General features: G+C 45.0%; 1 protein-coding gene across 5 annotated transcripts in view; it reads left to right on the top strand.

The window, feature by feature from the left end:
• The first annotated feature begins 5,131 nt into the window (after nucleotides 1-5,131).
• The window catches only part of MOB1B (MOB kinase activator 1B), an 82,204-nt gene continuing 69,267 nt past the window's right edge, over nucleotides 5,132-18,068 (top strand). For all 5 annotated transcript variants that reach the window (XM_005555115.4, XM_045392514.2, XM_005555113.4 and 2 more), the window contains exon 1: nucleotides 5,132-5,329. In XM_005555115.4, the coding sequence (XP_005555172.1) occupies nucleotides 5,316-5,329 (14 nt within the window). In that variant the 5' untranslated portion in view covers nucleotides 5,132-5,315. The remainder of the gene's footprint in view (nucleotides 5,330-18,068) is intronic.

The following is an 18,068-nucleotide window of genomic DNA, read 5'->3' as shown; positions in this document are numbered from 1 at the left end:
AAGCTCTGTTTTTTTGTTTGTTTGTTTTTGTTTGAGACGGAGTTTCACTCTTGTTGCCCAGGCTGGAGTGCAATGACACGATCTCCGCTCACCACACCCTCCGCCTCCTGGGTTCAAGCGATTTTCCTGCCTCAGCCTCACAAGGAGCTGGGATTACAGGCATGCACCACCACACCCGGCTGATTTTTTTTGTATTTTTAGTAGAAACGGGGTTTCTCCATGTTGGCCAGGCTAGTCTCGAACTCCCGACCTCAGGTGATCCACCTGCCTTGGCCTCCCAAAGTGCTGGGATTACAGGCGTGAGCCACCACACCTGGCAGGCTCTGTGTTTTGATGCTTTGTGGGTTTTAGCAATAAATGAATACACTGAAAGACACCAAGCTTCATCAGTCTTTCATGTCTCCATTCCTTTCTTTAAGATACTTTTTCTTTTTTTTGAGTTGGAGTCTTGCCCTGTTGCCCAGGCTGGAGTGCAGTGGTGTGATCTTGGCTCACTTCTTCCTCCGCCTCCCAGGATCAAGCGATTCTCCCGAATCAGCCTCCCGAGTAGCTGGGATTACAGGAACCCACCACCACGCCAGGCTAATTTTTGTATTTTCAGTAGATACGGGGTTTTGCCATGTCGGCTAGGCTGGTCTCAAACTCGTGATCTCAGGTGATCTGCCCGCCTCAGCCTCCCAAAGTGCTGGGATTACAGGCATGAGCCACTGTGATGAAAGAAAAAGCCACTTCTTTTTCTTTCTTTTTTTTTTGACAGGGTCTCACTCTGTCACCCAGGCTGGAGTGCAGTGGTGTGACCTCCGCTTATTGCAACCTCTGCCTCCCAAGTTCAAGTGATTCTTGTGTCTCAACCTCCTGAATAGCTGGGATTACAGGGCGTGCCACCATGCCCGGCTACTTTTGTACTTTTAGTAGAAACGGGGTTTTACCACGTTGGCCAGTTGTCTCCAACTCCTGACCTCAAGAAATCCGCCCACCTCTGCCTCCCAAAGTGCTGGGATTGCAAGTGTGTGCCACCACGCCTGGCCCATTCTTTTCTATTATGTCAAATTAATCTGTCCTTGAGAAGCACTTAAAATTGTACATTGGTTAGTCTTTAATGAAGCAAGATATAGAATTAAAATCTAAGGAGCACTGATAAGGGTCAGGTTGAATTGCTAGCTTTGTTAAGTGAGATTGTGTAGCATGCCAAAATACACTTAGGATATATTTATTCTTTTTTTTTTTTCTTTTTTATAGAGATCGGGTCTCGCTATGTTTACTAGGCTGGTCTCATACTCCTGACTTCAAGTAATCCTCCTATCTTGGCCTCCCAAAGTGCTGGGATTACAGGTGTGAGCCATGGCATCCAGCCTCAAATGAATATATATAAATATATATACACACACACACACACACATATATATATTTGCTTTTCCCTTTTTTTTTTATTTAAATTTTACTTTAAGTTCTGGGATATATGTGCAGAAAGTGCAGGTTTGTTACATAGGTATACATGTGCCATGGCGGTTTGCTGTACCTATCAACCCCCATGGTGGTTAGATGCACCTATCAACCTGTCATCTAGGTTTTAAGCCCTGCATGCATTAGATATTTGTCCTAATGCTTTTCTTCCCTTTGCCCCTCACCCCAGTGACAGGCCCTGGTGTGTGATGTTCCCCTCGCTGTGTCCATGTGTTCTCATTGTTCAACTCCCACTTATGAGTGAGAACATGCAGTGTTTGCTTTCTGTTCTTGTGTTACTTTGCTGAGAATTATGGTTTCCAGCTTCATCCATGTTTCTGCAAAGGATATGAACTAATTCCTTTTTATGGTTGCATAGTATTCTATGGTGTATATGTGCCATATTTTTTTTATCCAGTCTATCATTGATGGGCATTTGGGTTGGTTCCAAGTCTTTGCTGTTGTAAATAGTGCTGCAATAAACATGTGTGCATGTGTCTTTATTCAAATGAATATTTAAAGAGCATATGCCCACTCCTGTTCTGTTCTGTACATGTTATAGTATAATTTCAATTCTTTGAAAAGTTGGATAGAACAGAAATTTTAATAATCTTGCTCCATAAACAAAAGGTTATTAGATTTTGGTCAGGAGAGTAGCTGCTTCTTTTTTTTTTTTTTTTTTTTTGAGACGGAGTCTTGCTCTGTAGCCCGGGCTGGAGTGCAGTGGCCGGATCTCAGCTCACTGCAAGCTCCGCCTCCCGGGTTTACGCCATTCTCCTGCCTCAGCCTCCGGAGTAGCTGGGACTACAGGCGCCCGCCACCTCGCCCGGCTAGTTTTTTTTTTTTTGTATTTTTAGTAGAGACGGGGTTTCACCGTGTTAGCCAGGATGGTCTCGATCTCCTGACCTCGTGATCCGCCCGTCTCGGCCTCCCAAAGTGCTGGGATTACAGGCTTGAGCCACCGCGCCCGGCCGAGAGTAGCTTCTTGAAATTGAAATTTTTGGAAGAATGTAGTAGGAAATGTAGACTGGTGAGGGAGAAACGATAATTATAAATATCTATTTGAATATAACCTCTTTTGATTCTGAAATTCCCAATGTTTTTGGCATACTGAATACTTTTATGTGACAGTCATCATTTGATTTAAAGTCTAAGCTGGAATCATATTGTGTATTATTAACCTGACACCTCCCTCACATTTAGGCCAATATATTTACGTTTTATCAGGTGTTAATTCCAGGCAACTCTCCTAGTGGTATGATAAAGAAATACTCAGAAGGTATTTTTGCAGATTTTTTCCTCTGCCAATGTTTTCCTCTATTCAGTGTCACAGGATACATCTAAATTATGTCAGACCAAAACTAAGGCTACCTAAGCCAAATCAGGGAGCAGTTTGGAAATGTGTGCCAGTAATTTGAAGGATGCCCCTGGCAGGAGAGGACTTTAGAACTGAAAGATACCTTAGAGATCATGTAATGATACAAGGCTCTCACTTTAATTGGGCTAAAACTGAAGCTATAACAGGTCAACTCACTTACTCTTTCCAAAGATAATCAGTAACCTGGTAATGCAAGTCTTACTTTCAGAAGACCCTTAAAAGAATTATACAGGGCTGGGCGTGGTGGCTCACACCTGTAATCCCAACACACTGGGAGGCCGAGGCGGGCAGATCACGAGGTCAGGAGTTCGAGACCAGCCTGGCCAACATAGTGGAACCCCGTCTCTACTAAAAATTCAAAAATTAGCTGGGTGTGGTGGCACACGCCGGTAATCCCTGCTACTTTGGAGGTTGAGGCAGGAGAACTGCTTGAACCCAGGAGGCAGAGGTTGCAGTGAGCCGAGATCATGCCACTGGACTCCAGCCTGGGCGAAAGAGTGAGACTCCATCTTGAAAAAAAAAAAAAGATTTATACAGTAAGTCAGTACCATATCAATATTTGGAGCACAGGGTTTTATATCATAAATCTATTCTTTTCATTAAGATAAATCCTCCTCTTTCTTCTTTTTAGGGAATCTTTAAAATATTTTTTAATTTAAAGTTCCAGGATACATGTGCAGGACATGCAGGTTTGTTACATAGGTAAACGTGTGCCATGGTGGTTTGCTGCACCTATGAACCTATCACCTAGGTATTAAGCTCTGCATGCATCAGCTATTTATCCTGATCTGGTAATCTTTTGAGCCTGTAAGTTTTCTCATTCCAGTAATTTCTTTTCTTCCTGAGATAGTGCAAGATTCTAGTATTTTCTTCTATTAATTTTTTTTTTTTTTTTTTTTTTTTTTGAGACGGAGTCTCACTCTGTCACCCAGTGGGGAGTGCAGTGGTACGGTCTTTGCTCACTGCAACCTCTGCTTCCTGGGTTGGAGCAATTCTCCTGCCTCAGTCTCCCAAGTAGCTGGGATTACAGGTGTGTGCCACCATACCAGGCTAATTTTCGTATTTTTAGTAGAGACTGGTCTTGGCCATTGTCTTGAACTGGTCTTGAACTTTGGCTGGTCTTGAATTCCTTACCTCAGGTGACCCACCCACCTCGGCCTCCCAGAGTGCTGGGATTACAGGCATGAGCCACTGTGCCCGGCCTAAAAAGGTTTTTTTAAAAATTTTTTTAACCACTTTACCAACGTGCCAAATAATAGTGCATAAATGCAGTATAATACATTTCATATCTGTACCTACTTCAAAGTGTATTCTGCCCTTTGGAGTAAGCCAAAGGTGAGCTAATATCTGCACATGATTTGTTTTGCTCAGATTCTTTGAAAACGTGTGGATTTCATGGGTGTTGTAAGAAGATGGACATCTTTTGGGTACTCACATTTCCCCCCTAAATTGGTAATGCTGTGGTGACATATTCAAGGTATGTGAAGGATTCTTAAACAGAATATAAAGGCTTGCCCTGGGCCCCATAACCCTGTGAGAATAAAAGTCCCTTTGCAAGTGGGTCTGAATAGCTTCTAGGATATTCTGTGCGTTAGAATGCTTACAAGCTTTGGCTCCCTAAGTGGTTACACCGATGACCACCCTACCTTGCTGGGTTCTGCGGTGAACTGAGCTCAGCTCTCCTCCTTGGCTCGCTTACTTTTCCCAGCTGCTGATGACAGCCTGGCTTCCTGTTCAGGTAGTCACGGACCCTGACCTTCCCCTAGTTCAGGGTTTACAAATATTACCATAAAAAGACAGAGACCTTGAAAACCCATTTGATCCTTTTCCTCCAAGCCATTCCAACCTGATGAAACTCCCTCCTGTTTTTAAGTGGTAGCAGAGCAAGATGCCACCACCTTTCACCGCCCTTGGCCGGGCACTCACTGTGGGCCTAACTCCGGTGGTAATTCCATCCCTCACTGCGGGACCCTGACATCTCGGAGCGGAATCCCACTTCCCCCCTAACCTCCGGAGCCCAGCTGAGCGTCTCCCAGCGCTCTGCCACGACCCCTAACCGGGTAGACAGGGGGGCCGGGCGGCCCCTGCGCACACGCTGGGCGTGGTCCCTGGCAGCAGAGAGGACCAGAAGGTGAGGGACCCCAGGCCGCAGCCAGACGGGAGGGGTGGGCTTGCACCGCTATCGCGAGAGCTCGTGAGGTGGGGGCGGCCGGGAGCTGGGGAGGGGCACGCGGAGAGCCTGCAGCCCTGCCCCGCCTCCCTTTCCTTCCCCTCCCCTGGAGTGATTCAAGACGAGCGCTACCCACTTCCGCCCCCTCCGCCTGCCATTGGAACTAGCTGAGCCGAACTAGTTGCGGCCACCGAGCAACCAGGTCTCCGCACCTCCTCCTCCGCCTCCCTGTCTCCTGTTCCATTTGCGTTTTCTCTCCTTTCCTGGCCGACGCCGCTCCGAGGCCTCGCAACCGTCGAGCCTGCAGCCTGCACCGCGGCCAACATGAGCTTCTTGTTGTGAGTAGCCAGGCCCCGCACGCGCCGGCTTTGTTCGGGTGGACCTGGGCCCCCGCCCGCTGCCCGCTGCCCTCCGCCCGGCGTCCGCCGCCCACCCTCGTCCCGACCCTCCTGGCCCAGCGCTGCCCGGGCCGGGCGTCACCACCAAGCGGGGCCCCGGGACTGCGCGGAGCGCTCCTACTAGTCTAACCACCGTCTCCCCATCGGGCTTCTAGTACGCGTGGGCTCCTCCAGCCCTGAGGAGGTTCTTTCCCCCTGGCACACCCCGGGGCCAGCGCCTGGATTCCTTCATCACCCCCGTCTCTGCCCTCGCTCGCATTCCCGGGCTTGTTTGCGCGCTTCTCGTGTGTATCTCCCACTGTCCTGCACAACCCGTATCCAACCAGTGCCCGGTCGAAGGGCTCCGTCGCGGCTGCCCAATGCTCTTTTCTGGGTCCCAAGCACAGAAGATAGACTGTCGTACTTTCCCCCCGTCATCCCAGGACCCTTTTAACTTCCTCTCTCGTCTTAGGGCTGGGAAGTTGGGATGACAAGTTCTGTACTTGTAACACTGAAACAAGGCTGCTTGCGGGTCGGGATCCCTTGGACACAGACTGGGGTCCCCAGGAAAGGGGTCTGGAGCCGCCTCCTTGCTTCCTCGAGGCGCCCTTCTTGCCAGAGTACTTTCCTGAAGAAGACGAGTTTTATCTTTTTAGACAACCAGCAAATAGGTTTTGGATAGTGTACCCTGCTAGGTTGATTAGGTTCTCTGGGGAGTTGTTTGGAAAATCATTTGTAAATGCCAACTTTGGCGTCATATTTAGTGCTGGTCATTATTTCACTTACTTATCGTTTGTTCCAGACGAGTGGGGGGAACGTGGAGAGGGAAGGGCAGAAGGATGGGATGGCCAGATGTGGATATGGAGGCAGTAGATAAGCCTCAGGTCGTCTGAAAACAGGGGTTACACCCTGAGGAATAACTCCTTTGAAGGCTTCGTTGTGATGCACTCATTCCATGTTTAGTCTGTGTTTAGAAAACTAATAAAAACTCAGAGGTTGAAACTCATCCCATATATACTCTTTTACTGTTGTGGAGAAATTAGCATTTAAAGATTATTTTCTTATGATTTCCTTTCTTTCCTTGACTAATAATTTTTAGTTATTACATTGACGTCTGAATACTGAGAATTTAATTCACCCTTCTTTTCTTTTTTTTTTTTTTTTTTGAGATGGAGTCTCACTCTGTCGCCCAGGCTGGAGTGAAGTAGCGCGGTCTTGGCTCACTGCAAGCTCCGCCTCCTGGGTTCACGCCTCAGCCTCCCGAGTAGCTGGGACTACAGGCACCCGCCACCACGCCCGAAACGGGGTTTCACCATGTTCGCCAGGATGGTCTCGATTTCCTGACCTCGTGATCCACCTGCCTCGGCCTCCCAAAGTGCTGGGATTACAGGCGGGAGCCACCACGCCCTGCCAGTTCACCCTTATTTTCACAATGCTCACATCTAGAATTTTTTTTTTAGGGTGTTTAAGCAAAACTGAACAATCACAGAAGGCTGACCTAGGGGCAGACTTGCTATTTCCAATATGCATAGGGGACCCGGCATGTGTCAACTTGCCTAAAAGGTTTACACTGTGAAAGGGATTTCTTAGGCTCCTCCTAGAAGTTGATTCTGAGTTTGTCAGATTGACATAGGGCTAGATGACAGGACTGGGTGACTTTATAAAAAAGTCCTTGTTTCCTATTTTAATTCTTCTTTTCTTTTTTTTTTTTTTTTGAAACGGAGTCTCTGCTCTGTCACCCAGACTGGAGTGTGTGGTGGCGTGATCTCGGCTCACTGCAACCTCCGCCTGCCGGGTTCAAGCGGTTCTCCTGCCTTAGCCTCCTAAGTAGCTGGCACTACAGGCCGGCGCCACCACGCCTGGCTAATTTTTGTATTTTTTAGTAGAGATGGGGGTTTCACCATGTTGGCCAGGCTGGTCTCGAACTCCTGACTTCAAGTGATCTGTCCGCCTCGATCTCCCAAAATGCTGGGATTACAGACGTGAGCCACCGCGCCTGGGCAGTTTCTTGTTTTAGTTCTAATCACCATATTCAAGCATCTCAGCTTGAAGCTTCTCGTCTTGAGCTTAATTTTACATTGCTAATGTTTTTTTTCAAGAATTTAGAAGCTGTATTCAAAATAGCGCTGTAGATGATGTCCATGACTACTGCTGATGGGCTTGTGTCTAGTAAGCTAAATTGGTTAAAGCAAGGCCGGGCACGGTGGCTGACGCCTGTAATCCCAGCACTTTGGGAGGCCAAGGCGGGCAGTTCATCAGGTCAGGAGTTCGAGATCAGCCTGGCCAATATGGTGAAACCCCATCTCTACTAAAAATACAAAAATTAGCTGGGTAAGGTGGCGTGCAGGTAGTCCCAGCTACTCGGGAGGCGGAGACAGGAGGATCACTTGAACCCGGGTGGTAGAGGTTGAAGTGAGATGAGATCGTGCCACTGCACTCCAGCCTGGGTGACAGAGCGAGACTCCATCTCAAAAAAAAAAAAAAAAAAAAAATTGGTTAAAGCAGGGAAGAGCCATATTTGGCTGAAACTAGGGGATGGAGAAGGTTCTGATGCTATTTTTTGAATACAAATACAGTAGTGTCCTATTTTTACATGGCTCAGTGTTTAATATAGATTCAGAAGTGTGGTAGATTAGTTCATTTCTCCTGAAGGTTAGTAACTACAAAATAAATCTTGCTGTAACTAATGTATATAGCACCTTAGAGCATTTGCACCGTTTGGAGCACAATTTTTCAGTTAGGTTACATCTATCTAGCATTTGATATGTTCTCAACATATTTAGCCCATGTGCTTGACAATCAGAAAAGTTAATTCAACATTTTTACTTTTGGTCTTTGCCCACCATCAATTAAAAATACAAAGTGAACACCACATAGAAATGATTATTATTGGAAGTGAAAGAACAAAGCTTTGGTTATTTCATCTGTCTTATTTGGTATAACTGTCTGAATACTGTTTTTTTTGTTTTTTGTTTTTTTTGAGATGAGCTCACTCTGTCGCCCAGGATGGAGTGCAGTGGCGTGGTCACAGCTCAATGTAGCTTTGACTTCCCAGGCTCAGGTGATTCTTTCATCTGAAACCCCCTCCCCACCACAAGTAGCTGGTACCACAGGTATGTGCCACTATGCCTGGCTGATTTTTTTTTTTTTTTTCCGGTAGAGTCAGGGTTTTGCCATGTCACCCAGGCTGGTCTCCTGGGCTCAAACAATCCGCTCATCTTGGCCTTCCAAAGGGCTGAGATTACAGGTGTGAGCCATCGCACCTGGCCGTCTGAATACTATTTCTTTACCAACAGATGAGCAGAGAAGGAAAGAGTTACAGCTTAGGAGTTAAATACAAATATTTTCCTCCCATTCTTGAAAGCTTACTGGGAAGCCTACTATCAGTGGATGGAGCAGAGGAAATAAGGGCAATGCAAGATAGGGCTGCAAAGGTGGTGACTCATGACTCTTGAGGGCTCTAAGATAGAAGGAAAGAATTACTACTGATTTTTAAAAGGCGCACTGTGGGCCGGGCACGGTGACTCCTGCTTGTAATTCCAACACTTTGGGAGGCTGAGGTGGGCGGATCACTTGAGCCCAGAGTTCCACACCAGCCTGGACAACATGGCAAAACTCTGTTTCTACCCCCAAAATACAAAAATTAGCCAGGTGTGTGGCAGTGTGAGCCTGTAGTCCCAGCTACTCTGGGGGCTGAGGTGGAAGGGTCATCTGAGCCTGAGGAGATTGAAGACATCAAGGCTGTAGTGAGACATAATCACGCCACTGCACTCCAGCCTGGCCCATAGAGAGTGAGACATTGTCTTTAAAAAAAGGCCGGTCGCGGGACCTCGTGGCTCAGGCCTGTAATCCCAGCACTTTGGGAGGCCGAGGTGGGTGGATCACTTGAGGTCAGGAGTTCGAGACCAGCCTGACCAAGAAATGAAACCCCATGTCTACTAAAAATAAAAAAATTAGCCGGGCGTGATGGTGGATGCCTGTAATCCCAACTACATGGGAGACTGACTATGAGAATCACTTGAATCTGGGAGGCGGAGGTTGCAGTGGGCCAAGATTATGCCACTGCACTCCAGCCTGTACGACAGAGTGAGACCATCTCAAAAAAAGAGAAAAAACAAAACTGCTGTGCCAGGCGCTGACGTAGATGTTGGGCACCATTTGTGACAAAAGAGAAAAAAATCCCTGCATTGGTGCGACTTATGTTCTGGTAAGTGTCCGTAAATACTAAACATCAATAAATCATGTAGTATGGCAGAAGGTCGTAAGTGCTATGAAACAAAGGAGAGCAGGGTATAGAGATTTTTGAATAGGGAGTTGAGACAGATTAGGATAATCCCCAGAGTGGGTTCCCAGATCATCTGCAGGAATGATACCTTTGTGTAGCTTTTGTATAAACTCTCAGGATAAATTTGCACTGCATATGTGGGTCTGGCTGGGACAGAGCTTTGGTTGTGCCGCAGGTTGGCCTCTGTGTATCTTCAGATTAAGTTAAACTCTCATGGTAGATATGGAAACTTCACAGGGACCTCATTTAATTTTGTGGACTCAAATCTTTTAAACACATCCTTAGCACCTGCTGTGTGCCAGGCATTGAGGAAGATATGAGATTCCAGAGATGGTGGATGGTATATAGTCATCTATGATAGATGCAGTACAATCATGGGGGCCCAAAGTATGTGTAGCAATTTGTTCTACTTAGGCTTTAGGAAAGTTTCATGAAAGAAGTGGGTGGTAATTAATGGAAGGTGAACAGGAGCTCTCTAAGAAGACAAGGGGAAGTGGGAGATTACAGTTAGAGGAAACATCTTTGAGTCAAGAATTTGCCTGTGAATTGTTCACCTTCATGTTTGTGCAAGAGGCCATAGAATTTTGGAGCTAACGGGTCTATTAGTAACATGGCCTGCTTACTTCTTTTAGCTAAAGAGGCAAAAATCACCGACTTCAGGTTGGTGGCTAATTATTGGCCTGGGGACAATTGGTCTTTTGACATAGGGGTTTTTCTTTCCTGACATTTTAGGCATATGAAAGGCAGGGAAATTGAGGATAAAAGTGAGTTCTGAGTAATCATTCAAAAAGTATATTGCATGTTCTCTGAGTTTCTAGCATTTTTAAGTTATGGGTCTCTTTTGACTAATGGAATTCTGAAAAAAAAATTTGACTTGGAAAAGACCAAAGTGTAATTTCCTAATGTAAGGCTACTTATTTGGAATGGAGTTAAAACAAGTACATTTAACTTTTTCTTGTTAAGAGACAGTGTCAGCCAAGGGCGGTGGCTCATACCTATAACCCCAGCACTTTGGGAGACTGAGGGGGTGGAACCTTGAGCCCCAGACTTTGAGAACAGCCTGGGTAACATGGCAAAACCCCCATCTCTACCAAAAACGTTAGCCAGGTGGTGGTGGTGCTCAGCTGCTTGTGAGGCTGAAGTGGGTGGATTGCTTGAACCCAGGAGGCAGAAGCTGCAGTGAGCCAGGATTGCACCATTGCACTCCAGCCTGGGTGACAGAGTGAGACTCAGTCTTAAAAAATAATTTAAAAAGAGACTGGGTCTTACTGTGTTGCCCGCGCTGGCCTCAAACTCATAGGCTTAAGCAGTCCTCCCACCTCAACCTCCAGAGTAGCTGAGATTATAGGTGCGTGCTACCACACCTGGCTATAGTTAACTTATAAATGAAAGTCTGTAGGAAAGGTGATTTGGGAATGTGAATGACTGAACCAGGTCAATTTCTTCTTTCTTTCTTTTTTTTTTTTAATGTCAACAATGAAAGCTGAACTAGGTGTATTTCTGTACAGGAAGAAACAGATGGATTGGGAAAGGAAGGAAGAAAGGAAGGAAATAACTTACTGAGCACTGTGCTACATACCTTCCATTTGTCATTCTTAAGATGAGCAATTTAGGCCGGGCGCGGTGGCTCATGTCTGTAATCCCAGCAGTTTCGGAGGCTGAGGCGGCTGGATCATGAGGTCAGGAGTTTGAGACCAGCCTGACCAACATGGTGAAACCCTTTCTTTACTAAAAGTACAAAAAAATTAGCCAGACATGGTGGCACGTGCCTGTAGTCCCAGCTACTCAGGAGGCTGAGGCAGTAGAATCGCTTGAACCCGTGAGGTGGAGGTTGCAGTGAGCTGAGATCATGCCACCACACTCTAGCTTGGGCAGCAGAGTGAGACTTCATCTTTAAAAAAAAAAAAAGATTAGCAATTTAACAGCACTTTGGGAGGCAGAGGTGGGTGGATCATGAAGTCAGGAGTTCAAGACCAGCCTGGCCAACATGGTGAAACCCTGTCTCTACTAAAAATACGAAAAATAGCTAGACATAGTGGCGGGCACCTGTAATCTCAGCTACCTGGGAGGCTGAGGCAGGAGAATCGTTTGAACCTGGGAGGCGGAGGTTGCAGTGAGCCGAGATTGCGCCATTGCACTGCAGCCTGAGCGACAGAGTGAGACTCCGTGTCAAAAAAAAAAAAAAAGCAGTTTAGGAAAAGAGACTCATGATAGTGCTATGTTTATATGTGTTTATATGTGTCTATCTCTGCCTCCCTGTCTCTCTCTCTGTCTCTCACTTCCCTCCAAACCCCAAAAGCCAACATCTTGTTTTCAGGCAAATTATTTAACTGATTTTAATGCTTCAGCAGCCTCACCTTTAAAAAAAAGTTAATAATTTAAAAGAATAATCAAATAGGCCAGGCGTTGTAGCTCATGCTTGTAATCCCAGCACGTTGGGAGGCTGAGGCAGAAGGATGGCTTGAGCCAATTTGAGTTACAGTGAGCTATACTTGCGCCAGTACACTCTAGCCTGGGTGACTGAGCAAGACCCTGCCTCTAAAAAGAAAATGTAAAAAAAAAAACCAATAATAGTTCATTGAATGTTTACTATGTGCCAGGGACAAAGTGTTTTAAATAGTTCAGTAACTAGCAGGAATCCTGTTTTACAGATAAGGAAACTAGCACAGAGAGGTTACATATTTTATCAAAATCATATAGTCAGTAAATAGTGTAGCTGGAATTTTGAGTCCTGGAAGTCTGGGTCCAGAGATCCTGTCTTAATACTTCTTTTTTTTTTTTTTTTGAGACGGAGTCTCGCTCTGTCACCCAGGCTGGAGTGCAGTGGCGCAGTCTTGGCTCACTGCAACCTCCGCCTTGCGGGTTCAAGCAATCCTCCCTGCCTTGGCCTCCTGAGTAGCTGGGATTACAGGCTCCCTCCACCATTACAGGCTCCCTCCACCATGCCTGGCTAATTTTTGTTAGTAGAGACGGGGTTTTCACCATGTTGGCCAGGCTGGTCTCAAACTCCTGACCTCAGGTGATCCACCCACCTCGGCCTCCCAAAGTGCTGGGATTACAGGTATGAGCCGCCACGCCCGGCCTTTTTTTTTGGAGACAGAGTTTCGCTCTGTCACCCAGTCTGCAGTGTAGTGGCGTGATCTCAACTCACTGCAAACTCTGTCTCCTGGGTTCAAGTGACTTTCCTGCCTCAGCCTACTGAGTATCTGGGACTATAGGCGTGCACCACCACGCCCAGCTAATTTTTGTATTTTTAGTAGAGATGGGGTTTTGCCATGTTGACCAGGCTGGTCTCGAACTCCTGGCCTCAAGCAATCTGCCTGCCTCGGCCTCCCGAAGCGCTGGGATTATAGGTGGGAGCCATTGCGTCCAGCTGATCCTGCCTTATACTATCTTATCTATAATTAACAAAACTATGTATATCTATATGTAGATGTATATACACACATACACATGCATGTATATACATATATACACACGTACATGTATGTATATATGTGTGTATATCTATATATTTTTTCTCCAAGCTGATATTCAAGTAGGCCTTGTTATTAAGAGAAGTCTTCAGTTACCAGGTGTTATTGTCTCATGCTGCTGGGACTCTTTTCTAAGATTCACCGATAATACACTAGTAGAAGATAAAATAGTAACTTTTAAATTAATATAATATTCAAGTATTTTTAACCTTTATCTTTAGTGTAAAAATAATATACATGTTGGAGAAATCACTAAATAATGGTAGGAAAAGGAAGAAAATAAAAATCATTCATAATCACACCTTTGGAGACAACTGTTGTTTGTATTAGGGATATAACTACTTCTGAATCTTTTTTTTTTTGTTTTGAAACAGAGCCTCGCTCTGTCACCCAGGTTGGAGTGCAGTGGAATGATCTCAGCTCACTGCAACCTCCGCCTCCCAGGTTTAAGCAGTTCTCCTGCCTCGGCCTCTAGAGCAGCTGGGACTACAGGCGCCCGCCACCACGCCCAGCTAATTAATTTTTGTACTTTTAGTAGGCATGGGGTTTCACCATATTGGCCAGGCTGGTCTCGAACTCCGGACCTTGTGATCCGCCTGCCTTGGCCTCCCAAAGTGCTGCGATTACAGGCGTGAGCCACCGTGCCTGGCTAACTTCTTCTGAATCTTTTTATTGCTTTTTTGTTTGTATGTATTTAAAAATATACAAATGGATTTCCACTGTACATAGATCAGGTTTTTTACTTGTAAATTTTTTTTATGCTAGAGAATAGACTTCTGCAACATCATTTTGAATGGCTGATGACCAAGTATTATCTTACAGTTTTTTATCTGACAACCCAATAAAAAAGGATATCATATATTATATCCTTTAATATATTCTCCTCTGTAAGGTTATTTTGCTTTTTTCTTTTTGTTATTAAATATATATAATTTAATACAACATATAAAAAGATATGTTATATGTGTATATAATATCTTTGTATATAATATATGTTATCCTTTTTAATATGTTGTATTTTTGAGGGGAACATGGGGAGTGGAAGTGAACATGGTCATCTTTTCAGAAAGAACTAGTTTTGGGAGTTGCAGCACTGACTGGCTTTAGTTTACTTTTATCATCTGATACGAGGTAGCTTTTTTTTTCTTCACATATCAGAGTGCAAAATAATTGCCATTTAGTTACTTTTACCGTTATTGATTTCTTTCTCTAAGTGTAGTTGCAGTTTTTGTACTTTTGGAGTTTCTGATATATGAAAGCACGTGTCTAATACATGTAGCACTTCTCTAAACTGCATATTTGATTAGGAGATATTGAAGCAAAATAGCTACATGTTACTTGAAAAATATGAAACCGTTCTACCTCTTAGGAATGTCAAACTGAGTCCTGTAGAGAACTGTACCGCTCCTTTTCTTCCTATGTTTCATTTTTGTTTAATATTAACCAACCTAAGGCCATCTTTTTTTTTTTTTTTTTTTTTTTTTTGAGACAGGGCCTCTTTCTCTCTCCCAGGCACAATGCCACGATCTCGACTCACTGCAACCTCCGCCTCCTGGGTTCAAGTGATTCTCCCGCCTCAACCTCCAGAGTAGCTGGGACTGCAGGCGCCTGCCACCATGCCGAGCTCATTTTTGTATTTTTAGCAGAGACAGAGTTTCACCATGTTGGCCAGGCTGGTCTTGAACTCCTGGCCTCAAGTGATCTACCTGCCTCAGCCTCCCAAAGTGCTGGGATTACAGGCGTGAGTCATCGTGCCCAGCCTTAGGGCCGTCTTTTACAACACATTTTAGTATAAGTATAGCTGTGAAATACATTCATTTACAGAAGTGATTTTTAAATTTAATTTTTTGTTTTTTGTTTTTTTTTGAGATGGAGTCTCGCTCTGTCTCCCAGGCTGGAGTGCAGTGGTATGATCTTGGCTCACTGCATTCTCTGCCTCCTGGGTTCAGTTAATTCACCTGCTTCAGCCTCCCAAGTAGCTGGGATTACAGGCTCCCGCCACCATGGCCGGCTAATTTTTGTATTCTTAATAGAGATGGGGTTTCACCATGTTGACCAGGCTGGTCTCAACTTTGTCCTCAGGTGATCCACCGGCCTCAGCCTCCTTAAGTGCTGGGATTACAGGCGTGAGCCACCATGCCCGGCCTTAAATTTAATTTTGAAGCATTTTTCAACTTTCTGAAAAGTTGCAAAGAACAGTGTAAAGAACCTCCACGTATTCCTTATCCAGAAACCCCATTGAGTTTCATCTGTTGCTTTAACAATGTCATCTTCAGCAAAAGGATCCAGTCATGAATCATGTATTGCATCCACATATGTCTGTAGTGTTTTTCTTTTTTCTTTTCTTCTTACAGAGTCTTGCTCTGTTGCCGAGCTGGAGTGCAGTGGCCCAATCTCAGCTCACTGCAGCCTCGACTTTCTGGGCTCAAGGGATCCTCCCATCTCAGTCTCCTGAGTAGCTGGGACTATAGGCACATTCCACCACGCCCGGCTAATCTTTTTTTTTGGTGGAGATGGGGTTTCACCATATTGCCCAGGCAGGTCTTGCACTTCTGGGCTCCAGCAATTTGCCCGGCCTTGGCCTCCCAAAGTGCTGAGATTACAGGCGTGAGCCACCAGGCCCAGCCTGTGTTTTTCAAACTGAAATAGTTTACTGTCAGTCTTTCCTTGACTTTCATGACCTTTACATTTTTGAGGATTACAGGCCATTTTGTAGAACATTCCTCCCTTTGAGTTTCTCTGATGTTTCCTTGTGCATTTGAGTTACGCATTTGAGCAACATCACAGAAGCCATGTAAGTTTTTCTTATGTATGTTTGTGTGTGTGTGTGTGTGTGTGTGTGTATATATGTATGTATGTATGTATCTATGTATTTTTTGGGATAGTCTCACTCTGTTGCCCAGGCTGGAATGCTGTGGTGCGACCATGGCTCACTGTAGCCTCTATCTCCCAGGCTCAAGCAATCCTCCCACCTCGGCCTCCCAAGTAGCAGGGACCACAGGTGCGTGTTGCCACACCCTGCTAATTTTTAAATTTTTTTTTTTCTTTGAGATGGAGTCTCGCTCTGTCGCCTAGGCTGGAGTGCAGTGGCGCAATCTCGGCTCGCTGCAAGCTCTGCCTCCCGGGTTTACGCCATTCTCCTGCCTCAGCCTCCCGAGTAGCTGGGACTACAGGCGCCCGTCACCACGCCCGGCTAATTTTTTTGTATTTTTTAGTAGAGACGGGGTTTCACCGTGTTAGCCAGAATGGTCTCGATCTCCTGACCTCGTGATCCGCCCGTCTCAGCCTCCCAAAGTGCTGGGATTACAGGCTTGAGCCACCGCGCCTGGCTAATCTTTAAATTTTTTATAGAGACAGCCCATGTTGCCAGGGCTGGTCTCGAACTCCTGGGCTCAAGCAATCCTCCCTCCTTGGCCTCCCAAAGTGCTGGGATTATAGGTGTGAGCCACTGTGCCCAGGTGATGTGCATTTTTCTTACTGCATCTTATCAGATGCATATAGTGTCTATTTGTCCATTTTTGGTGGTGTTAACTTTGATCCTTTGAGTAATGTGTTTACCAGGATTCTCCACTATAAGGTTCTTATTATTTTTTGTTATTAATATTTTATGGGGTGATATTTTGGTAGTATATAGCTCTCCCATTCCTCATTCTGTTTTCACACACTAGTTTTAGTGTTCATTGATGTTTCTTGTCTAAATTGTTACTATGATGATTGCCAAAGTGCTAATTCTGTCATTGCTTCTAAATTTATTAGTTGGTAATTTTACTGTAAGGAGGAATTTGCTCTTCTTCTTCTTTTTTTTTTTAATGCCAATGTGTGCTGTGATCTGAATGTTTGTATCCCTCTAAAATTCGTATGTTGAAAGTGATCACCAAGGTGATGGTATTAGAAGACAGAGCCTTTGGGTGGTGATCAGGTGGAGGGCTAGACCCCTCAATAATGGTATTAGTGCCCTGATAAAGAGGCCTGAGGAAACATGTTAGCCTCTTTGCCCTTCTACCATGTGAGCACACATGGAAGGAGCCATTTATGAGGACTTCACCACACATCAAATCTGCTGGTGACTTGATCTTGAACTATACCGTCTTTTTAACTGTGAGCAATAAATTTCTGTTGCTTGTAAGTTACGCAGTCTGAGGTACTTTGTTATAACAGCCTAAAGTGACTAAGGCAGTGTGGATATAAGGATTCCCATGTTCTTCAGTGAGTTGGCTTCTGTGTTTCTTTGACTTGTTTCCATCCTCTTTTGAGCACTTCCTTCCTTCCTGGCACAACAAAATATTTTTTATCTTATACTTTTTCTTCCCCAGTCCAGGAAATAGACATTTATCTGAGGACATTGGTTCTGCTCAGTGGAGAACGATATTTAGAAACCAAAATCTAGGTGTAGGTATGCTGATTACAGATGTGTTGCTGATCCCAGGCTCTCTCATTGGACCGTACTAAAAAATATATTCATTTATATCCAACTATTTTTATCTATATCTATCTGTGTATATTAAATGAGTTCACATCACTACTTCAGTTGCAAGCCAGTGGCACAGGGTTCATTCTAGCCTTCTCCTTTCCTATGTTTTTCTTTGTTGTAAGAAACCTGACTGATCATTCTCAGATAGTTGTTTCCTCTGTCCCTGTACTATAGCTGTTCTCTTGACCCTGTCTGGCCACCCTCTCTGGCCTGGGCCTAAGCTGTTGTATAGTGCTGTTACTGCCCCACCTCCTCTCCTTGGGGCTGTGTGGGCCCCTCCTGTAGCAATATAAAAGATGAAAGCAGTCTGAGATTCAGTTGTGTGTGGTACGTGTGTGACAGTAATGTGTTTTTTTCCTATGAATCCTATGTTTAGGATCAATGCTTCAGAAATGTTGGGAGGATACTGAATGTAGAAGGCCTAGCTCAATCAACTGGACTTATGTGCAACAGTGATACTTAGGTTAT

The sequence above is a fragment of the Macaca fascicularis genome, chromosome 5, assembly GCF_037993035.2.
Source record: "Macaca fascicularis isolate 582-1 chromosome 5, T2T-MFA8v1.1".
NCBI lineage: Eukaryota > Metazoa > Chordata > Mammalia > Primates > Cercopithecidae > Macaca > Macaca fascicularis.
The sequence above is the reverse complement of the archived record's forward strand: the minus strand, read 5'-3'. Positions and strand labels throughout refer to the sequence as shown.